The 24,380-nt window shown below is 45.8% G+C and overlaps 1 protein-coding gene across 2 annotated transcripts in view; it reads left to right on the forward strand.

The window, feature by feature from the left end:
- Positions 1-24,380, forward strand: part of sh3pxd2aa (SH3 and PX domains 2Aa) — a 610,480-nt gene that overhangs the window by 183,399 nt on the left and 402,701 nt on the right. For both annotated transcript variants that reach the window (XM_080206018.1, XM_080206019.1), the window contains exon 4: positions 16,168-16,244. In XM_080206018.1, the coding sequence (XP_080062144.1) occupies positions 16,168-16,244 (77 nt within the window). The remainder of the gene's footprint in view (positions 1-16,167; positions 16,245-24,380) is intronic.

Consider the following 24,380-nt stretch of genomic DNA (forward strand, 5'->3'; position numbering starts at 1 on the left):
CTGGCAAGGCAAATATTAACTTCCCTTGAAATGAGCAGCTTGCTTCAGGGTTGTTTGAATCAGCCACATTGCTGCAAGTCTGGAGCCAAATGTTGGCCGGACTAGCAGATTTCCTTCCCTAATGGGCACTAGTGAACTGATGGGTTTTTATAAAAATTTGTCATACTTTCATGGTCACCATTTCTGAGATTATCATTGTATTCCAGATTTTTTAAAAAGTAGTCAGTTGTTATTTTTAATTGAATTAAAATTTCACCAGCTACTGTGATGGGATTCAAACCCGCAGAGCATTTGCTAATGCTTCTGGATTACTAGTCCAGTGATGTTACCACTATGCTGCCATCTCCCAAAGTGCAAGAGATGAAGCTGAAGTGTTTGGAAGTGTCTTCAGCCAGAAGTGCAAAGCAGCCGATCCACCTCTGCCTCCCCTTAAGATCATCTCCATCATGGATACAAGGCTTCGCTGCTTAGATTCACTCAACACGTGATATCAAGAAATGGCTGAGTGCATTGGATACCGCAAAGGGTATATGCCCCAACAACAATTGCCGTTTATCGGTAGGGGGATTGAATTTAGGAGCCGCAGCGTCATGTTGCAACTGTACGCAACTCTGGTGCGGCCGCACTTGGAGTATTGTGTGCAGTTCTGGTCCCCACATTATAGGAAGGATGTGGAGGCTTTGGAGAGGGTGCAGAGGAGGTTTACCAGGATGTTGCCTGGTATGGAGGGGAGGTCCTATGAGGAGAGACTGAGGGATTTGGGGTTGTTTTCGCTAGAAAGAAGGCGGCTGCAAGGGGATCTTATTGAAACATATAAGATGATTAGAGGTTTAGATAGGGTGGATCGTGATAGCCTTTTTCCTCGGATGGAGAAAGCTAGCACGAGGGGGCATGGCTTTAAATTAAGGGGTGGTAGTTATAGGACGGATGTCAGGGGTAGGTTCTTTACCCAGAGGGTGGTGAGGGATTGGAATGCCCTGCCTGCTGCAGTTGTAAATGCGCCTAGTTTGGGGGCATTTAAGAGATCCGTGGAAAGGTTTATGGATGAAAAAGGATTGGTTTAGGTTAGAGGGTCATTGTTTTTTAACTGGTCGGCGCAACATCGTGGGCTGAAGGGCCTGTTCTGCGCTGTAATGTTCTATGTTCTATGTTCTACAACTCAACTACAGCACAGGTGATTCATGTTCCAGATGTAGCCACACCTCTAGTCAAGCTGATCCAGTACACCTACAATATTGGCACACAGCTAACATAGTGGAAAATTATCCTGGTAAGTCCTGTCCACAAATGGCAGAACAAACCTAATCTCGAGACCTCAATGCAGCTTTGGTTCAAACATAGATGAAAGAGCTGTTTTTTAGAGGTGAAATGGGAGTGACTGCCACTGGTGTACAATGACAGCGTTGTGTAACCATAGAAACCCTACAGCGCAGCAAGAGGCCATTCGGCCTATTGAGTCTGCACCGACAACAATCCCACCCAGCCCCTATCCCTGTATCCCGACATATTTACCTGCTAATCCCTCTAACCTCCCGGAGCAATTTAGCTTGGCAAATTCCACCTAACCCGCACATCTTTGGACTGTGGGAGGAAACTGGAGCACCCGGAGGAAACCCACGCAGACAGGGGAAAATGTGCAAACTCTGCACAGTGACCTGAACCGAGAATCGAACCCAGATCCCTGGAGCTGTGAAGCAACAGTGCTAACCACTGTGCTACTGTGCCGCCCAGAAGATACACTGCAGCAACTTATCCAGCCTTCCTTGACAATATCTTCCAAACCTACAGCACTTAGAAGAATAAGGGCAGCAGACGTTTGGTGCCATCACCACCTGCAAGTTCCCCTTTCAAGCCACACACCATCCTGACTTGTAGATATATCGTTGCTGGATTAAAACCTTGGAACTTCCTACCTAACACCCTATGGATGTGTCTTCACCATTTAGACTGCAGGGTTGAAGCAGATGGTTCGCCACCACTTTCTCCAAGGTATTTAAAGGTGGGTAATATATTTCGGTCTTGCCAGCACTGTCCACATCCTACAGAAGCGTCGAAAATAGGAGCCAAACTAGACCATTCAGTCCTTTGCTCTTCTGCCTTTCAAATATGATCCACTCCCCTTTCCCCAGGAAATGAAATAAAAATTATATATCCATAAAGAAAACAATGCTTCGTTCTCACTTATTCATCCAAAATACGACTAGACTGTATTCAAATAGCTTGACTGCTCAGGCGCCTGAGGTTTCTCGGATTCTTCCAGCCTCTCTCAATTCCTTGTATACTCTCCATAGTCTCTGACATGGATGGGGGAGGGGGCAAGTGGTTTATTTTTGATTGTGGTCTGAAATGTTCCCTTGGTTAGCTTTCAAACTCTGTGGTTCTCCACAGATTACTTCAATATTCCAAAGCTGATGACTCAACATGTCACAACAGTATGCTCTATTTTTGAATTCCATAAAGTGCCTTTAATCTAACAGCTCTGTTTGTAGAGTTTGAACTTGTGTCAACTAGGCTAGCTGACCTGAAGTAATGGCCAACTATTGCAGTCTCTGGAACGCCCCCCCCAAAAAATCCCTGACTCTGAGTAGTAGTGGATTGACACATGGAAATATGACATTATAGCCATTAGTGAAACTTGGCTACAGGAGGGGCAGGACTGGTAGCTCAATGTTCCAGGGTTCCAGTGTTTCAGGTGTGATAGAGGCAGAGGGATAAAGCAGGGGGTGGCTGTGGGGTGGCATTGTTGGTCAGGGAAAATGTTACAGCGGTACTCAGGCAGGATAGATTAGGGAGTTTGTCTACAGAGGCCCTGTGGGTGGACCTGAGAAACAGGAAGGGTATGACCACATTAATGGGGTTGTATTATAGACCACCAAATAGTCAGAGAGAATTGGAGGAGCAAATCAGCAGAGAGATAGCTGACAACTGCAAGAAACACAAAGTTGTGATAGTAGGGGATTTTAATTTTCCACATGTAGATTGGGACTCGCATACTGTTAGGTTCAGACAGGGTAGAGTTTGTAAACTGTGTTCAAGAGAATTTTCTACTTCAGTATATAGAGGTGCCAACTAGAGAGGATGCGATACTGGATCTCCTATTGGGAAATGAGTTAGGGCAGGTGATGGATGTGAGTGTGAGGGAACACTTTGGATCCAGTGATCATAATGCCATTAGTTTCAACCTGATCATGGATAAGGATAGATCTGGTCCTCGGGTTGAAGTTCTGAACTGGAAAAAGGCCAAATTTGATGAAATGAGAAAGGATCTGGGAAGTGTTTATTGGCACAGGCTGTTCTCTGGTGAGGATGTAAATGGAAAGTAGGAGGCCTTCAAAGGAGAAATTTTGAGAGCGCAGGGTTCGTATGTTCCTGTCAGGATTAAAGGCAAAGTAAATAGGAACAAGGAACCTTGGTTCTCGAGGGAGATTGTAACGCTGGTTAAGAGGAAGAGAGTTGTATGAAATGTACAAACAGCAAGGAACAGATCAGATGTTCGAGGAGTATAAAAAGTGCAAGGAGCTACTTAAGAGGGAAATCAGGAGGGCTAAAAGAAGACATGAGGTTGCTTTGGCAGACAGAGTGAAGGAAAATCCAAAGAGCTTCTATAGGTATGTTAGGAGCAAAAGGATAGTGAGGGATAAAATTGGTCCTCTTGAAGACCAGAGTGATAGACTGTGTATGGAACCAAAAGAGATGGGGGAGATACTAAATGGGTTTTTTGTATCCGTATTTACTGAGGAGAAGGGCATGGAGTCTACAGAAATAGGGCAAACAGGTAGGGAGGTCATGGAACCTTTACAGATTAAAGGGGAGGTGGTGCTGGCTGTCTCGAGGCAAATCAGAGTGGATAAATCTCCAGGACCGGACAGGATATTCCCACAGACCTTGAGGGAGGCTAGTAGTGAACTTGCATGGCCCTGGCAGACATATTTAAAATGTCAGTATTCACGGGGGAGGTGCCAGATGATTGGAGGGTGGCTCATGTTGTTCCGTTATTTAAAAAAGGTTCCAAAAGAAATCCGGGAAATTATAGGCCAGTAAGTTTGACGTCGGTGGTGGGCAAGTTATTGGAAGGTGTGATAAGGGATAGGATCTATAAATATTTGGATCGACAGGGACTTATTAAGGAGAGTCAACATGGCTTTGTGTGTGGTAGGTCATTTTTGACAAATCTATTAGAGTTTTTTGAGGAGGTTACCAAGAAAGTGGATGAAGGAAAGGCGGTGGATGTTGTCTACCTGGATTTTAGCAAGGTCTTTGACAAGGTTCCTCATGGGAGGTTAGTTAGGAAGGTTCAATCGTTAGGTATACATGGGGAAGTAGTAAATTGGATTAGACACTGGCTCAATGTAAGAAGCCAGAGAGTGGTTGTGGAGGATTGCTTCTCTGAGTGGATGCCTGTGACTAGTGGTGTGCCACAGAGATCAGTGTTGGGTCCATTGTTGTTTGTCATCTATATCAGTGATCTGGATGATAATGTGGTAAATTGGATCAGCAAATTTGCTGATGATACAAAGATTAGAGGTGTAGTGGACAGTGAGGAAGGTTTTCAAAGCTTGCAGAGGGATTTGGACCAGATAGAAAAATGGGCTAAAAAATGGCAAATGGAATTTAACGCAGACAAGTGTGAGGAATTGCACTTTGGAAGGACAAACCAAGGTAGAACATACAAGGTAAATGGTAGGACACTGAAGAGTGTAGTAGAACAGAGGGATCTGGGAATACAGATACATAATTCCTAGAAGTGGCGTCACAGGGAGATAGGGTCGTAAAAAGTGCTTTTGGAACATTGGCCTTTATAAATCAAAGTATTGAGTATAAGAGTTGGAATGTTATGGTGAGGTTGTATAAGACATTGGTGAGGCTGAATTTAGAGTATTGTGTACAGTTTTGGTCACCTAATTACAGGAAGGATGTAAATAAGGTTGAAAGAGTGCACAGAAGGTTTACAAGGATGTTGCCGGGACTTGAGAAACTGAGTTACAGAGAGAGATTGAATAGGTTAGGACTTTATTCCCTGGAGCGTAGAAGAATGAGGGGAGATTTGATAGAGGTGTATAAAATTATGATGGGTATAGATAGAGTGAATGCAAGCAGGCTTTTTCCACTGAGGCTAGGGGAGAAAAAAACTAGAGGATGTGGGTTAAGAACAAAGAACAATACAGCACAGGAAACAGGCCTTTCGGTCCTCCAAGCCTGCACCACTCATGCTTCCAACTAGACTATTCGTTTGTATCCCTCTATTCCCAGTCTGTTCATGTGACTATCGAGATAAGTCTTAAACGATCCCAGCATGTCTGCCTCTACCGCCTTGCTTGGCAGTGCATTCCAGGCCCCCACCACTCTCTGTGTAAAATACATCCCTCTGACATCTCGTTGAACCTTGCCCCCCCTCACCTTGAACCCGTGACTCCTTCAGGGTTAAGGGTGAAAGGGGGAAAAGTTTAAAGGGAATATTAGAGGGGGGCTTCTTCACACAGAGAGTGGTGGGAGTGTGAAATGAGCTGCCAGGTGGAGTGGTGAATGTGGGCTCACTTTTAACATTTAAGGAAAGCTTGGACAGGTACATGGATGAGAGGCTGTGGAGGGATATGGTCCAGGTGCGGGTCAGTGGGACTAGGCAGAAAAATGGTTTGGCACAGACAAGAAGGGCCAAAAAGCCTGTTTCTGTGCTGTAGTGTTCTATGGTTCTAAGGACAGAATCTGTTTCCATTTGGAGAGGCAAGGTTTGATCAGGGTGGTAAGTATGGTTTTGTCAGGGGGTGGTCATGCCTAACAAATATGAATATTTTGAGTATGCAACCAAGTGTGTGGATGAGGGTTATGTGGTTGATGTAATTTACATGGATTTCAGCTTAGCCCTTGACAAAGACTCATTAAGAAGGCTAATTAATGCACATGGGATGCAAGGTGGGCTGACAGGTAGATACATCACTGACAAAGGGTGGTGACAGGCAGCTGCTTTAGTGACTGAAGGCCAGTGTCCAGTCGTGTACCACAGGGATATGTGCTGGGCCCCTTATTATTCGTCATTTATATAAATAACATAGATGATGATGTGGGAGGCAGGATCAGTAAGTTTGCCAATAACACAAAGATTGGCCAGGTGGTTAACAGTGAGGTTGAGTGTCCTGGATTACAGGAAGATAATTGATGAGATTGTCAAATGGGTGAGAAGTGGCAGATGGAATTGAACCCTGAAAAATGTGATATGATACACTTTGGAAGGAGTAATTTGACAAGGAAGAATGCTATGAAAGGTCTGACACTAGGAAGTTCCAAAAGAACATAGAGACCTTGGCGCGTTAGTCCATAGATCTCTGAAGGCAGAAAGGCATGTCAACAGGGTGGTGAGGAAGGCATATTGCACACTCGCCTTTATCAAACGGGGTATAGATTACAAAAGCAGAGAGGTTATGATGGAGTTGTGTGGCACTTTGGTGAGGCCACAGCTGGAGCAGTGTGCAGTTCTGATTGCCACACTATAGGAAGGATGTGAACACACTGGAAGTTTAAGAAATGGAGCTTAAGAATGGATGTTGCCTGGGATGAACATTTAAGTTATGAAGCAAGATTGGATAGGCTTGGGTTGTTTTCATTGGAGTGGAGAGACTGAGGGGTGACCTGATTGAAGTGATCAAGATTATGAAGGGCATGGACAGGATGGATAGGGAGCAGCTGTACTCCTTATTTGTAGGGTCAGTTACGAGGGAACAAAGTTAAAAGTGAGGGATAGGAGATTTAGGCGGGATTTGAGAAAAACCTTTTTACTCAGAGTGGTGCTGGTCTGGAATGCACTGTCTGGGAGGGTGGTGGAGATGGGTTGCCTCACATCCTTTAAAAAGTACCTGGATGAGTACTTGACATGCCATAACATGGTGAGAGGGCGTGGGATCCAAGGGCCTTTGGCCTTGTGGATCAAGAACTGGCTTGCCTGCAGAAGGCAGAGAGTGGTTGTGGATGGGTCTTTTTCTGAATGGAGGTCAGTCACCAGTGGAGTGCCCCAGGGATCTGTTCTAGGACCCTTGCTGTTTGTCATTTTCATAAATGACCTGGATGAGGAAGTGGAGGGATGGGTAAGTAAGTTCGCTGATGACACGAAGGTCGGTGGTGTTGTGGATGGTCTGGAAGGATGGCAAAAGTTGCAGCAGGACATAAATAGGATGCAGGACTGGGTGGAGAAGTGGCAGATGGACTTCAACGCGGATAAATGCGTAGTCGTCCATTTTGGCAGAACCAACGGGATGAACGAGTACACTATCAAGGGCAGGAGTCTTGGTAGTGTTGAGGAGCAGAAGGATCTTGGGGTCCGGGTCCACAGGACTCTTAAATCAGCCTCGCAGGTGGAAGAGGTGGTCAAGAAGGCATATGGTGTACTGGCCTTCATAAATCGAGAGATTGAGTTTAGGAGTCGGGAGGTAATGCTGCAACTTTATAAGACCCTGGTCAGGCCTCATTTGGAGTACTGTGCGCAGTTCTGGTCGCCTCACTATAGGAAAGACGTAGAAGCTATTGAAAGGGTACAGAGGAGATTTACAAGGATGTTGCCTGGACTGGGAGGCATGCCTTATGAAGTTAGGTTGAGGGAACTGGGTCTCTTTTCCCTGGAGAGACGTAGGTTGAGAGGCGACCTGATAGAGGTTTATAAAATGTTGAGAGGAATAGATAGGGTGGATTCTCAGAGGCTATTTCCCCGGGTTGAAATGGTCGCTACGAGAGGACACAGGTTTAAGGTGCGGGGAGGAGAGTACAGAAGTGATGTTAGGGATAAGTTTTTCACTCAGAGGGTGGTGAGTGAATGGAATCGGCTGCCGTCAGTGGTGGTGGAGGCGAACTCGCTGGGGTCTTTTAAAAGACTTCTGGATGAGTATATGGGGTTTTAGGGGATTGGGGGTTATAGATAGGTGTTGATGTGATCGGCGCAACTCATGGGCCGAAGGGCCTGTTTGTGCTGTAGTGTTCTATGTTCTATGTTCTATAACATTCAAGGCAAGGCCCACATGCTGGCAAGTGGGATTAGGTGGGCAGGTCAGGGCCTTTTATGCGTCGGTGCAGACTAGATAGACTGCATAGCCTTGTCTGCACTGGAGTATTCTATGATTCCTTCTCTGACTTCCCCAACTACTACTCTGACTTGACCTGACTAACCCTGCCCTCCTGACCTGACTAGCCCCTACCACCAGACTCCACTGGTCTGAACTGACCTGAGCCAATCTCACTGTCCTATCCAGCTGCCAGCCTACACCCTCACATAACTTACTACCTTACCCACCCTACTCCTTACCTGCTTACCTCAACCACCCTACCTCCTTACTTTCTTTCTGTAGCCCTTCAAAGAATCTTTGGGACATCCTTACCAGAATAGTATGATTTCCTCCCACAGTCCAAAGATGTGCGGGTTAGGTTGATTGGCCACGCTAAGAAATTGCCCTTTAGTGTCCAGGGATGTGTAGGTTAGAGGGATGAGTGGGTATAATGTGTAGGAATATGGGGGTCGAGCCTGGGTGGGATTGTGTTCGGTGCAGACTCGATGGGCTGAAGGGCCACTTTCTGCACTGTAAGGTTCTGTGATTCTATGAATAGCAGGTGCTATGAAAAGAGGTGTGGTTTCTGCGTCCTTGATGGAATTAAAGGATTGTTTTACAATTCAGGAATTAGCCAAGGTACAATCAGTTAATGTGCCATTCTACTTTTTCCTAAACATTTACAATGCAACAAGTTGCATTGCAAGCTTCAGTTCGTCAGAGTTTTGACTTCCAGCCAGAAGTCGACTATAGGATATTTATAAGCCTCTGAATTTACAACTACAGTGTGGCTTCTGCAAATCTGAACTCAAATGATTGTTGATATAAAACTATAGTCCAACATTATTCTCGTCCTGTACGGACACTGAGCAAAGAAACAGTTAACACACTTGTGTCTTTTGCATTTTGTTTCTGAAAAAGATCCATGGGGTACGCCTGCCTTGTATTTTGTTCAATAGCAATATCTGCGATGTATGTTTTCATGTTGAACTTCATTTGATATCAACCAGCTTTTTTGCAACACTTCTGCATTCTCTTTGTAAAATTTTAACTGTAGCTTCTGAATCCTGATCATCTTGCCTCATGTTGAGACCGTGATACCAGGTTGTTTATATACTCACAAATAGGAAAGGTTTCACCATAGGCCTTTCAGACCCCACTTAAGACTCCACTTTAACCTAGCTGATTATATCCTGTACCTTTGCATCTTCCCTTTAACTAGTTACTAACCTACCTTTAATTGCCATTGGCCTTGGATTGTAGATAAATCACTCTTGTGCTTTTATCAAAGACCTTTTAAAAGTCTATGACCTGATTTTTCCCGTCTCTGGGGTATTTTGTCCTCAAAGATTTATGGGAGGAATTTTTCTGTTCTGCCTGCGGTGGGAATTATAGCGGGTGAGACAGAACCCTTCAAAGGTCCGTTGACCTCTGGTAAGATTTTCCTGTCTTGAAGCGAGTGCAGCTGCAAAATCTCACCCTATATTTGGTCAGGCAATATCTGTCTCCTTTAGAAACTTTGTTTTTCATTTATCAGGTTACTTTCACCTGCACTGTTTTTGACTATCGACACCATTAATTTGAGTTAAACTCAGGCTTATAAGCCTATGGTTGTCAAGTAAGGCTGTGTTCGAGGTTATCAGAGCCAGAACTGTTTTTGTCAAGCCTTTCAAAACCTTCGCTTTATTAATTTACTCTATTAAAATCCAAGTGAGTGCCAAATCATTTCCCTTGCCTCACTAGGTACCCAGGGATATAGTTTATTCAACACTAAGGATAAAATGTATTTGCAAAATTATTCTAATTGTGCTTATGCCAATCTATTTATCAAAAGTAAAGATGTCATGTGTAACTCAAGTGATGCTTGGTGGGAAGGTAAATGTGTTTTCAAGGTGCCACAAAGTTTAACATGCTCTACTTTTCATTCGTTTCTGAACCATAGATAGGAAAGACGTAGAAGCTATTGAAAGGGTACAGAGGAGATTTACAAGGATGTTGCCTGGACTGGGAGGCATGCGTTATGAAGTTAGGTTGAGGGAGCTGGGTCTCTTTTCCCTGGAGAGATGAAGGTTGAGAGGCGACCTGATAGAGGTTTATAAAATGTTGAGAGGAATGGATAGGGTGGACTCTCAGAGGCTATTTCCCGGGTTGAAATGGTCGCTACGAGAGGACACAGATTTAAGGTGCGGGGAGGAAAGTACAGAAGTGATGTTAGGGGTAAGTTTTTCACTCAGAGGGTGGTGAGTGAGTGGAATCGGCTGCCATCAGTGGTGGTGGAGGCGAACTCGCTGGGGTCTTTTAAAAGACTTCTGGATGAGTATATGGGGTTTTATGGGATTGGGGGTTATAGATAGGTGTTGATGTGATCGGCGCAACTCGTGGGCCGAAGGGCCTGTTTGTGCTGTAGTGTTCTATGTTCTATGAAGGATAACATGTTTATGCCCCATCCTTTACCAAAAGAGATATTATTATGGGAAGGGACGAGACAGAATAGTCCTGAATTGTTAGCCGTCAGTATAGCTTTAACTAGGTAAGCCTTCCACTGGTACTGGAGCTGGGTTTGGGATGGGGGGAAACTTCTGCTTTAGGGGTTGAGGCTTGCAGCAGCTGTTGATGTATTTGAAGGTGGGGGACTTATAAAATAAAGTGAGTAGCCAGCCACTGCTTAAATATAATAAGTCCTTGGAGGCAGAAGTTCCTTCATCAAAATCCCTTTATTTACATGTCTGATAGCAGCTTACAGAGAGCTTTCAATTAGCAGTCAACACTCAGAGTGCCAGAGGAACTGACACTCCTGGTTAAGTACAAAGCAAGAGGCTCCTTGATTGGCCCATCAATTTGGCCTTAATTAGGGAGTTCATATTCTAACAAACCCATCTCAATTGTCTGACTAAAGTCATTTTTGCGTTTTTTGGGCATCAGAGGAGGCAGCAAGAAGGTATATTTTTCTGTTTATACTGTTTAACTTTTATTTTTAGTTTTAAAGTTGCGAGTTTCGGCGTTTTTTTTTTAAAATTAGTTAGAAACCGGAAGTTGTCACTAGGACGCTTGCCAGGAGTTGTAGTTTTTTTTTTCGGGCCCCTAACCCTATAAATTAGTGTAGAGAGGATACCCGATCCTCTACACTGGTAGAGAATCCCACCCTCCCACCTCCTCTAACCTAAATTATAAGTGTGGGTAAGTTTTCTTTTTAATATTTTTTATTTTTTCTGCTGGTAATTGTTTCAGGGATGGCAGTTCAGGCAGTGTGCTGCATCTCCTGTGGGATGTATGTGGTGAGGGACTCCAGTAGTGTTTCAGGGGATTTTACTTGTAAGAAGTGTGTTAGATTGCAGCTTCTGGAGGAGCGTGTAAAGGAGTTGGAGGTGGAATTAGAGGAACTCCGCATAATTCGGGAGGCAGAGGTGGACATTGATAGGAGTTATAAGGAGATAGTCACTCCTAGAAACCAGTCTTAGGTCACTGCCACGAGGAGAGGAAAGAAGAATGTGGTGGGACAATCCCCTGGGGCTGTTCCCCTCCAAAATAGGTTTTCGGTCCTGGAGGCTACAGTTGAGGAGGAATCAACTGGGGATAGCCAAAGGGAGCAGGTCTCTGGGGATGAGCCTATTGTAAAAGCTCAGGTGGTTAGGGGTTGCAAAAGATTGGGACTTGTGATTGGGGACTCCACCGTTAAAGGGACGGATAGGAGAGTCGGTAGCAATGATAGGGACTCGGCTGGTGTGTTGCCTACCAGGGGCTGGGGTCCGGGATGTATCAGAGAGGATATTCAAGACTCTCAGGGGAGAGGGAGATCAACCCCAAGTTATAATTCATGTGGGGACGCATGATATAGGGAGGCTAAGGGAAGGGGATATTAAGCAGAGATTCATGGAGTTGGGGTGGAAGCTAAAGGCCAAGTCAGACAGAGTGGTTATCTCTGGACTCTTGCCTGTGCCACGGGATAGTTTAGAGAGGAATAGAGAGAGGGAAATTTGAACTCGTGGCTGAGGGGATGGTGCAGGAGGGAGGGGTTCAAGTACTTGAGCAATTGGGGCTCGTTCTGGGGAAGGTGGGACCTCTATAAGAGGGATGGGCTACACCTGAACCAGAGGGGAACAAATATCCTGGGGGGTAAATTTGTGAAGGTTATGCGGAGTGGTTTAAACTGATTCAGAGGGGGGGTGGGATCCTGAGTAGAGGGGATGAAAGTGAGGGGGGCATAGATGGGGACTGCAATGCACGGCATTGTGGGGGTGGGGCGGAGCAGGGTTTGAAATGCGTATACTTTAATGCGAGGAGTATTCGCAATAAAGTGGATGAACTTGCAGCGTGGACCAGTACCTGGGACTTTGATGTTGTGGCCATTTCAGAGACATGGATAGAGCAGGGTCAGGAATGGATGTTGCAGGTCCCGGGGTACAAATGTTTTAGTCGGAGTAGAGAAGGAGGTAGAAGGGGGGGTGGGGTAGCATTATTGGTCAAGGACTGTATCACAGTGTCAGAGAGGAACTTTGATGAGGACTTGTCTGTTGAGGTAGTATGGGCGGAGATTAGAAATAGGAGAGGAGAGGTCACCCTGTTGGGAGTCTTTTATAGACCTCCAAAAAGTTCTAGAGAGGTTGAGGAAAAGATTGCGGAGACGATCCTTGTTAGGAGTGAAAGTAATAGGGTAATTGTTATGGGGGACTTTAACTTTACTCATGTTGATTGGAATTGCTATAGCTCTAGCTCGTTAGAGGGGTCAGTTTTTGTTCAAAGTGTGCAGGAAGGTTTTTTGACTCAGTATGTAGATAGGCCGACTAGAGGTGAGGCTATATTGGATTTGGTGCTGGGTAATGAGCCAGACCAGGTGCTAGACTTGGAAGTTGGTGTGCATTTTGGGGATAGTGACCACAATTCGATTACGTTCACCTTAGTGATGGAAAGGGATAGGCATGAACCTCGGGTCAGTAGTTTCAGCTGGGGGAAGGGTAATTATGAGGCTATTAGGAGAGAATTAGGAAGCATTGGTTGGACTAGGAGATTACAGGGACTGGGAACGTCCGAGATGTGGAGATTTTTCAAGGAGCAGCTACTGCGGGTCTGTGATAGGTATGTCCCTGTCAGGCAAGGAGGATTTGGTAGGCCCAGGGAACCGTGGTGCACTAAAAAAGTTGATTCGTTGGTTAAAAAGAAAAAGGAGGCTTATGTTCGGATGAGGCTTGAGGGCTCAGGTAGTGCATTAGAACGTTTTAGATTGGCTAGGAGGGAGTTGAAGAGGGAGTTAAGAAGGGCTAAAAGAGGACATGAGATGACTTTGGCTGATAGGATTAAGGAGAACCCTAAGGCGTTTTACAGGTATGTCAAGAACAGAAGGTTGGTTAGGGCAAGATTAGGGCCAGTTACAGACAGTAGAGGGAAGTTGTGTGTGGAACCGGAGGAGATTGGAGAGGCGTTGAACCAATATTTCTCTTCGGTGTTCACACAAGGGGACATGAATGTAGCTGAGGAGGACACTGGGGTGCAGGGGTGTAAAATAGATAGTATTGCCGTTGATACGGGGGATGTGCTGGATATTTTAGAGGGTTTGAAAATAGATAAGTCCCCTGGTCCGGATGGGATTTACCCTAGGATTCTCTGGGAGGCAAGAGAGGTGATTGCGGAGCCTCTGGCTCTGATCTTTAGGTCGTCGTTGGTCTCTGGTATAGTACCAGAAGATTGGAGGACAGCAAATGTTGTCCCATTGTTTAAGAAGGGGAGAAGAGACTTCCCTGGGAATTATAGACCGGTGAGTCTTACTTCTGTGGTGGGTAAGGTTTTGGAAAGGATTATTAGAGACAGGATTTATAGTTATTTGGAGAGTAATGAATTGATTAGAGACAGTCAGCATGGTTTTGTAGCAGGTAGGTCGTGCCTTACTAACCTTATCGAGTTCTTTGAGAAAGTGACCGAAGAGGTGGATAGGGGTAAGGCAGTTGACGTGGTGTATATGGATTTTAGTAAGGCGTTTGATAAGGTTCACCATGGTAGGCTTCTGCAGAAAATGCAGATGTATGGGATTGGGGGTGATCTAGGTAATTGGATCAGGAATTGGCTAGCAGATAGGAGACAGAGGGTGGTGGTTGATGGTAAATATTCGTCATGGAGTTCGGTTACGAGTGGTGTGCCTCAGGGATCTGTTTTGGGGCCACTGCTGTTTGTAATTTTTATTAATGATCTGGATGAGGGTATAGTTGGGTGGATTAGTAAGTTTGCTGATGACACCAAAGTTGGAGGTGTGGTAGATTGTGAGGAAGGGTGTCATAGTTTGCAGGGTGACTTAGAAAGGTTGCAGAGCTGGGCCGCGAGGTGGTGGATGGAGTTTAATGTGGAGAAGTGTGAGGTAATTCATTTCAGTAGGAACAACAGATGTGTTGAGTATAGGGCTAACGGGAGGACTTTGTGTGGAGGAGCAGAGGGATCTAGGTGTATGTGTACATAGATCCCTGAAAGTTGGGAATCAAGTAGATAAGGTTGTTAAGAAGGCATACGGTGTCTTGGCGTTTATTGGTAGGGGGATTGAATTTAGGAGTCGCAGCGTCATGATGCAACTGTACACAACTCTGGTGTGGCCGCACTTGGAGAATTGTGTGCAGTTCTGGTCCCCACATTACAGGAAGGATGTAGAGGCTTTGGAGAGGGTGCAGAGGAGGTTTACCAGGATGTTGCCTGGTATGGAGGGGAGATCCTATGAGGAGAGACTGAGAGATTTGGGGTTGTTTTCGCTGGAAAGAAGGCGGCTAAGAGGGGACCTTATTGAAACATATAAGATGATTAGAGGTTTAGACAGGGTAGATAGTGATAGCCTTTTTCCTCGGATGGAGAAAGCTAGCACGAGGGGGCACGGCTTTAAATTAAGGGGGGGGTAGTTATAGGACTGATGTCAGGGATAGGTTCTTTACCCAGAGGGTGGTGAGGGACTGGAATGCCCTGCCAGCTGCAGTTGTAAATGCGCCTAGTTTGGGGGCGTTTAAGAGATCTGTGGATAGGTTTATGGACGAAATGGGATTGGTTTAGATTAGTGGGTTAGTGTTGTTGTTTTTTTTTTAAAAAGCTGGTTGGCGCAACATCGTGGGCCGAAGGGCCTATTCTGCGCTGTAATGTTCTATGTTCTATTATACTAACCTATCCCCATATTACGGGGTGTGGCAAGGTGTCAGGCAATCTTCCTGCCCCTCAGGCTTTGATGCCCTTAATGGCTAAATAACTACAACTTAAAGATCTCAATCTGCCTCTGGTGCAGTTTTCCAGCCTGTGAGCAAAGGCAAGTGCAAAGCAAGCAGCCCGACAGCATTGATTGCCTAGGCTGATGTCAGGAAGGGAGGAAGGAAGGGGAAACTCATCTGGGGGTCAGCTGTGACCATACATCCCCTCCTCCAGCCTCTCTAATCAACCTCGCAGCCCTGTTCACTGCCCAAATTCCATGGACTTGAAATAAACAATGGCTGCTATTTTGGTGCTGTTGGGACTAAAGAGTTGTCAGTCATTCAGATTGATTGACAGCTTTCAACGGTGGGACTTACTCCCTGACGGTGTAAAAGTCCCACTCTCATGCAGTTAAGTGTGTCTCAGTGTAATATTGTTGGAGCAGCTGGATTTCTGGTTGATAAGGTACCAACTGACTTTTAGATGGGGAATGGGTGATCAGTTTTATTCCTGTAAAACCCACGCCTAAGTGATAGGATCTAAAGACTTTGGGTTTTTTTGTGGTTGTTACTGGTATAAAATTTGCAAGAATTTGTGTTTGTCATTATGTATTTTTTTTACTGGATTGTGAACAATTCAAGTACTTGAGTATAGCTGAAGCTACCTGATTTAAATTTCAAACAATGCTCGATAGTTAACTGTCAGTTCCAGCAACTGGTGTGTTCTCGAGGACAACATTGCCTCTACCAATCAAAGTCCACTTGCCAAATAATTAGTATTCCCTTCACGAACAATATAAAGTTTTTTCCCCTAAAATTGGTATTCTTATGATTGCTCTGATGAATGTAAGACAAAAAGTTTTGACAAAATGTCTTTTTTCAGCAATACTCAAATTCTGTTCAATCAAATGACAAGTTCAAGTACTATGATTCTAGTGAATGGCTGGTTGTTGAGTTTAGTAGTTGACATAATGGTCAATTGTTTGTTTTGATTTCAGGCAAAATTCTATTCAGAAGAAGTCATGTCAGAGATGTGGCCATGAAAAGATTGAAGCCCATTGATGAGTATTGCAGGGTAAGTATACAATGAAAGCAGGTTTCATGGTGTTAAAAACACTTTGGGATGATTGTACCAAAAAAATTCAAAGTGCCGAATGAATGGGAAAATGAGAGGAATTGCGCCCAATTTTTGGGCGCGCTCCCAGACGCAGTCGTCTGGCATGAGCCCAGATATGGAGGGAGTGGAATCTATTCTCGCCAAAATGCTGGCAGCTGAGAGACGCCATATTCCCCAGGGTGGGAAACCTGGAACTCTGGTAAAGTGATGTTGGTTTGTTTTTGAGGTGGGGTGTTCCATGCAGGCCATGGGGAGTCAATTTTTGAAACTTGGGAGAAGCCTACTGTGGCATCAGGAACCTTTTGGACAGGTAATTTTAAAAGCTCTTGCAACTTCAAGTGTCACAAGGTAATGGTGTTTAATTCGTGAAAGTTAAAAAGGCGGTGATTAACCATAGGGCTCTGTCTTCCAAAAGGTATATCAACATTAAATTGATCAGCATTTTGCATGCCCTCTTATGGATTTGAATACTTCATCGAATGAATGGAGTCCTCTTCTGCATTAATAATAGAATCATAGAATCGTATAGTGCAGAAAGAGACCCTTTGGCCCATCGAGTCTGCACCGAAAACAATCCTAACCAGGCCCTATCCCCAGATTCCTACATATTTTACCCACTAATCCCTCTAACCTATGCATCTCAGGACACAAAGGGGCAATTTTTTAGCATGGCCAAACCCGCACATCTTTGGACTGTGGGAGGAAACCAGAACACACAGGGGAAACCCACACAGACACGAGGAGAATGTGCAAACTCCACACAGACAGTGACCCAAGCTGGGAATTGAACCCAGGACCCTGGAGCTGTGAAGCAGCAGTGCTAACCACTGTGCTACCGTGCCGCCATTCAACAGTAGTTCAATAGTTCAACAATATTGAAAATCTGATTGACATTGGTCAGCTGGGCACAGTTTGAGTATTAAAATGGCAACTTCAAAATAAGGGTGAAGCCACTTGGAACTGAGATGAGGAGAAATCATTTTACCCAGAGGCTCCTGAATCTTTGGAACACTAAACTCCAATGTGTAAGTTTATTTGCTAGTGTCACAAATAGGCTTACATTAACATTGCATTGAAATTACAATGAAAATCCCTGAGTCACTACATCTGTTTGGGAACACTGAAGAAGAATTTAGCATGGCTAATGCAACTAATTAGCACATCTTTTGAACCATGGGAGGAAACCCACGCAGACACAAGGAGAACATGCAAACAGTGACCCAAGACAGAATTGAACCCAAGTATTCGGGGCTGTGAGGCAACAGTGCTAACTGTTCTGAAAGAAGTGGCAGAGATGATTCCAGATGCCTTAGTAATTATTTATCAAAATTTGCTGGACTCTGGGGAAGTGCCAGAGGATTGGAAAACAGCTAATGTTACACCACTGTTTAAAAAAGGTAGCAGACAAAAGGCAAGGAACTATAGGCAGGTTAGCCTAACGTCCATAGTTGGAAAAATGCTAGAATCCATTATCAAAGAAGAAATAGCAGGACACCTAGAAAAGATCAAGCAGACGCAGCATGGATTCATGAAGGGGAAGTCGTGTTTAACGAATTTACTGGATTTTTATGAAGATGTGATTAGTGCGGTAGGCAGAGGGGAACCGGTGGATGTGGTGTTTTTAGATTTCCAGAAGGCGTTCAATAAGGTGCCTCACAAAAGGTTGCTGCAGAAGGTTAGGGTGCCCGGAGTTGGGGGTAAGGTGTTAGCGTGGATAGAGGATTGGTTATCTAAAAGAAGCAGAGAGTTGGAATCAATGGGTGCTATTCTGGTTGGCGGTTGGTGACTAGTGGAGCGCCGCAGGGATCGGTGCTGGGGCCTCAACTGTTTACCATTTATATAGACGATCTGGAGGAGGGGGCTGAGTGTAGGGTAACAAAATTTGCTGATGACATGAAGATGAGTGGAAAAGCAAATTGCGTGGAGGGTGTGGAAAGTCTGCAGAGAGATCTCTGATGGAGATGGAGATGGGAAATGCCCAGACTGAGGGGCTGAAGTGTATATATTTTAATGCAAGGAGTGTAGTGAATAAGGTAGATGAGCTTAGGGCGTGGATTGCTGTTTGGGATTGTGATGTAGTGGCCATTACGGAGACTTGGATGTCTCGGGGACAGGACTGGGTACTTCAGGTGCCAGGCTTCAGGTGCTTCAGGAAGGACAGGGAGGGTGGCAGAAGGGGTGGTGGAGTGGCACTGTTGATCAGGGACAGTGTCATGGCTGCAGAGAAAGAGGATGTTGTGGAGGGACTGTCTACAGAATCTCTGTGGGTGGAAGTTACAAACAGCAAAGGGTCGAAAACTTTGCTGGGTGTATTCTATAGGCCGCCCAATAGTGACAGGGAAGTTGAAGTGCAAATAGGGAAACAGATTCTGGAGAGATGTTTTAACAACAGAGTTGTCGTGATGGGAGACTTCAATTTCCCAAACATCGACTGGAATATCCCTAGGGTAAGGGGTTTGGATGGGGAGGAGTTTGTTAGGTGTGTTCAGGAAGGTTTCCTGACACAGTATGTGGATAAGCCTACGAGGGGAGAGGCTGTACTTGACCTGGTACTGGCGAATGAACCAGGGCAGGTGATGGATCTTTCGGTAGGAGAGCATCTTGGGAATGGTGACCATAATTCTATCTCCTTCACAATCGCATTGGAACGAGATAGAATCAGGCAGGCTAGGAAGGTGTTTGTCTGGGGTAAGGGGAGATACGAAGAAGTCAGGAAGATACTTGGACAAATAAACTGGAAGGAGGTGTTCTTAGGGAAAAGTACCGAAGGAAGGTGGCAAATATTCAAGGAATGTGTGTCTGGAGCTCTGAATGACAACGTTCCGATGAGACAAGGGGGTTTTGGTAGGTCGCGGGAACCGTGGTGCACAAAGGCTGTGTTGAACCTAGTCAGGAGGAAAGGGAAGGTGTACAAGAGGTTCAGGGAATTAGGAGAGGTTAAAGATCTTGAGGAGTATAAGGACTGTAGGAAGGAACGTAAAAGGGAAATTAGGAGAGCCAGAAGGGGTCATGAGAAGACCTTGGCGGGTAAGATTAAGGAGAATCCCAAGGCCTTCTATAAATATGTGAAAGGTAAAAGGATAAGAAGAGAAGGGATAGGACCTATAAAAGGTGAGGGGGGAAAGGCTTGTGTGGAACCAGAAGAAATGGCAGAGGTGCTTAATGAGTACTTCGCCTCAGTATTCACAGTGGAAGCTGATCTGGGAGATTTTGTTATGGATTTGCAGCAGTTGGAAAAGATTGAGTACGTGAATATTAAGGAGGAGGATGTGTTGGAACTTTTGAATTCTATCAAGGTAGATAAGTCGCCTGGACCAGATGGGATGTACCCCAGGATACTGTGGGAGGCGAGGGAAGAGATTGCAGAGCCCCTGGCGATGATCTTTGCGTCGTCAATGGAGACGGGAGAGGTTCCAGAGGATTGGAGGATTGGGGATGTAGTTCCTATTTTCAAGAAAGGGAACAGAGATAGCCCGGGAAATTACCGACCGGTGAGTCTGACCTCAGTAGTTGGTAAGCTGATGGAGAGGCTTCTGAGGGACAAGATTTACGAACATTTGGAGAGGTTTGACATGATCAGGAATAGTCAGCATGGATTTGTCAAGGGCAGGTCGTGCCTTACAAGCCTAGTTGAGTTCTTCGATAATGTGACTGAACACATTGACGAAGGAAGTGCTGTGGACGTGGTGTACATGGACTTCAGCAAGGCGTTTGATAAGGTCCCCCATGCAAGACTTCTTGAGAAGGTGAGAGGGCATGGGATCCAAGGGGCTTTGGCCTTGTGGATCCAGAATTGGCTTGCCTGCAGAAGGCAGAGAGTGGTTGTGGATGGGGCTTTTTCTGAATGGAGGTCAGTCACCAGCGGAGTGCCTCAAGGATCTGTTCTGGGACCCTTGTTGTTTGTCATTTTCATAAATGACCTGGATGAGGAAGTGGAGGGATGGGTAAGTAAGTTCGCTGATGACACTAAGGTCGGTGGTGTTGTGGGATGGTCTGGAAGGATGGCAAAAGTTGCAGCAGGACATAGATAGGATGCAGGACTGGGCGGAGAAGTGGCAGATGGACTTCAACGCGGATAAATGTGTAGTCGTCCATTTTGGCAGAACCAATGGGATGAACGAGTACACTATCAAGGGCAGAAGTCTGAGTAGTGTTGAAGAGCAGAAGGATCTTGGGGTCCGGGTCCACAGGACTCTTAAATCGGCCTCGCAGGTGGAGGATGTGGTCAAGAAGGCGTATGGTGTACTGGCCTTCATTAATCGAGGGTTTGAGTTTAGGAGTCAGGAGGTAATGCTGCAACTTTATAAGACCCTTGTCAGGCCTCATTTAGAGTATTGTGCGCAGTTCTGGTCGCCTCACTATAGGAAAGATGTAGAAGCTATTGAGAGGGTACAGAGGAGATTTACAAGGATGTTGCCTGGACTGGGAGGCATGCCTTATGAAGTTAGGTTGAGGGAGTTGGGACTCTTTTCCCTGGAGAGACGAAGGTTGAGAGGTGACCTGATAGAAGTTTACAAAATGTTGAGAGGAATAGATAGGGTGGACTCTCAGAGGCTATTTCCCCGGGTTGAAATGGTTGCTACGAGAGGACACAGATTTAAGGTGCAAGGAGGGAAGTTCAGAAGTGATGTTAGGGGTAAGTTTTTCACTCAGAGGGTGGTGAGTGAATGGAATCGGCTGCCGTCAGTGGTGGTGGAGGCGAACTCGCTGGGGTCTTTTAAAAGACTTCTGGATGAGTATATGGGGTTTAATGGGATTGGGGGTTATAGATAGGTCTGTAGGTTGGTAGGTGTTGATGTGATCGGCGCAACTCGTGGGCCAAAGGGCCTGTTTGTGCTGTAGTGTTCTATGTTCTATGTTCTATCTGGATAGGCTGAGTGAGTGAGTGAGGACCTGGCAGATGGAGTATAACATTAGCAAATGTGAGGTTATCCACGTTGGTAGAAATAATAGTAGGAGGGATTGCTATTTAAAGGGTTAAAAGCTGCAGCATGCTACGGTGCAGAGAGACCTGGGGGTCCTTGTGCACGAATCGCAAAAACCCAGTCTGCAGGTGCAGCAGGTGATCAAGAAGGCGAATGGGATGTTGGCCTTTATAGCGAAGGGGATAGAATATAAAAGCAGGGAGGTCTTGCTGCAACTGTACAGGGCACTGGTGAGGCCGCAACTGGAGCACTGTGTGCAGTTTTGGTCCCCTTATTTGCAAAAGGATATATTGGCCTTGAAGGGAGTACAGAGAAGGTTCACTAGGCTGATACCGGAGATGAGGGGGTTAGCATATGAGGAGAGATTAAATAGACTGGGCCTGTATGCGTTAGAGTTTAGGAGGCTGAGGGGGGATGTTATAGAGACTTACAAGATAATGAAGGGGTTCGATAGGGTAGAGGTAGAGAGATTCTTCCCACTCAGAAAGGTCAGCAGGACTAGAGGGCACAGCCTCAAGATAAGGGGGGGGCAGTTTAGAACAGAGTTGAGGAGGAGCTTCTTCATTCAAAGGGTGGTGAATCTCTGGAATTCTCTGCCCGTTGAAGTGGTGGAAGCTACCTCACTAAATATATTTAAGTCACAGGTAGATAGGTTTTTGACAGACAGGGGAATTAAGGGTTATGGGGAGAGAGCGGGAAAGTGGAACTGATCCACTTCAGATCAGCCATGATCTTATTGAATGGCGGAGCAGGCTCGAAGGGCTAGGTGGCCTACTCCTGCTCCTATTTCTTATGTTCTTATGACGTGATAATGAACCTTGCTCTTTTAAAGCTTTTAGAACATAGAACATAGAACACTACAGCACAAACAGGCCCTTCGGCCCACGAGTTGCACCGATCACATCAACACCTACCAATCCATAGACCTATCTATAACCCCCAATCCCATTAAACCCCATATACTCATCCAGAAGTCTTTTAAAAGACCCCAGCGAGTTCGCCTCCACCACCACGGTAGCCGATTCCGTTCACTCACCACCCTCTGAGTGAAAAACTTACCCCTAACATCACTTCTGTACTTGCCTCCCCGCACCTTAAATCTGTGTCCTCTCGTAGCGACCATTTCAACCCTGGGAAATAGCCTCTGAGAATCTACCCTATCTATTCCTCTCAACATTTTATAAACTTCTATCAGGTCACCTCTCAACCTTCGTCTGTCCAGGGAAAAGAGTCCCAACTCCCTCAACCTAACTTCATAAGGCATGCCTCCCAGTCCAGGCAACATCCTTGTAAATCTCCTCTGTACCCTTTCAATAGCTTCTACGTCTTTCCTATAGTGAGGCGACCAGAACTGCGCACAGTACTCTAAATGAGGCCTGACAAGGGTCTTATAAAGTTGCAGCATTACCTCCCGATTCCTAAACTCAATCCCTCGATTAATGAAGGCCAGTACACCATACGCCTTCTTGACCACATCCTCCACCTGCGAGGCCGATTTAAGAGTCCTGTGGACCCGGACCCCAAGATCCTTCTGCTCTTCAATGCTACTAAGTCTCCTGCCCTTGATAGTGTACTCGTTCATCCCATTGGTTCTGCCAAAATGGACGACTACGCATTTATCCGCGTTGAAGTCCATCTGCCACTTCTCCGCCCAGTCCTGCATCCTATCTATGTCCTGCTGCAACTTTTGACATCCTTCCAGACCATCCACAACACCACTGACCTTCGTGTCATCCGCGAACTTACTTACCCATCCCTCCACTTCCTCATCTAGGTCACTTATGAAAATGACAAACAGCAAGGGTCCTAGAACAGATCCCTGGGGCACTCCACTGGTGACTGACCTCCATGCCGAAAAAGACCCATCCACAACCACTCTCTGCCTTCTGCAGGCAAGCCAATTCTGGATCCACAAGGCCAAAGCTCCTTGGATCCCATGCCCTCTCACCTTCTCAAGAAGTCTTGCATGGGGGACCTTATCAAACGCCTTGCTGAAGTCCATGTACACCACGTCCACTGCACTTCCTTCGTCAATGTGTTCAGTCACATTTTCGAAGAACTCAACTAGGCTTGTAAGGCACGACCTGCCCTTGACAAAACCATGCTGACTATTTCTGATCATGTCAAACCTCTCCAAACGCTCGTAAATCTTGTCCCTCAGAAGCCTCTCCATGGCTTTAAATTAAGGGGGGGTAGTTATAGGACGGATGTCAGGGGTAGGTTCTTTACCCAGAGGGTGGTGAGGGATTGGAATGCCCTGCCTGCTGCAGTTGTAAATGCACCTAATTTGGGGGCGTTTAAGAGATCTGTGGTAGGTTTATGGACGAAAAGGGATTGGTTTAGGTTAGTGGGTCATTGTTTTGTAACTGGTCGGCGCAACATCGTGGGCCGAAGGGCCTGTTCTGCGCTGTAATGGTGTGGAGGGTGTGGAGAGTCTGCAGAAGGATCTAGATAGGCTGGGCGAATGGGCCAGGAAATGGCAAATGGAATTTAATGTTGGCAAGTGTGAGGTGGTCCACTTTGGTAGGAAGAATGGTAGGAAGGACTATTACTGACGTGGCGAAAAACTGCAGCAGGCGACGGTGCAGAGGGACCTCGGGGTCCTTGTGCATGAGTCGCAAAAACCCAGCCTGCAGGTGCAGCAGGTGGTCAGGAAGGCGAATGGGATGCTGGCCTTCATAGCGAGGGGGATTGAATATAAAAGTAGGGAGGTCTTGCTGCAGCTGTATAGGGCATTGGTGAGGCCGCAGCTGGAGTACTGTGTGCAGTTTTGGGCGCCGCACCTGTGCAAGGATATTTTGGCCCTGGAGGGAGTGCAGAGGAGGTTTACTAGGCTGATACCAGAGTTGAGGGGGTTGAGCTATGAGGAGAGGCTGAATAAACTAGGCTTGTACTCGCTAGAGTTTAGAAGAATGAGGGGAGATCTCATTGAGACGTATAAGATGATGAATGGGATGGATAGGATAGAGGTGTAGAGACTCTTCCCGCTCAAAAAAGACAGTAGGACTAGGGGGCACAGCCTCAAGATAAAGGGGAGGCGGTTTAGAACGGAGTTGAGGAGGAACTTCTTCACTCAAAGGGTGGTGAATCTCTGGAATTCTCTGCCCGTTGAAGTGGTGGAGGCTGCCTCGCTAAATATTTTTAAGAAGCGGGTTGATGGGTTTTTGAT

Source organism: Carcharhinus amblyrhynchos, chromosome 17, assembly GCF_965287045.1.
Source record: "Carcharhinus amblyrhynchos chromosome 17, sCarAmb.v2.hapA, whole genome shotgun sequence".
NCBI lineage: Eukaryota > Metazoa > Chordata > Chondrichthyes > Carcharhiniformes > Carcharhinidae > Carcharhinus > Carcharhinus amblyrhynchos.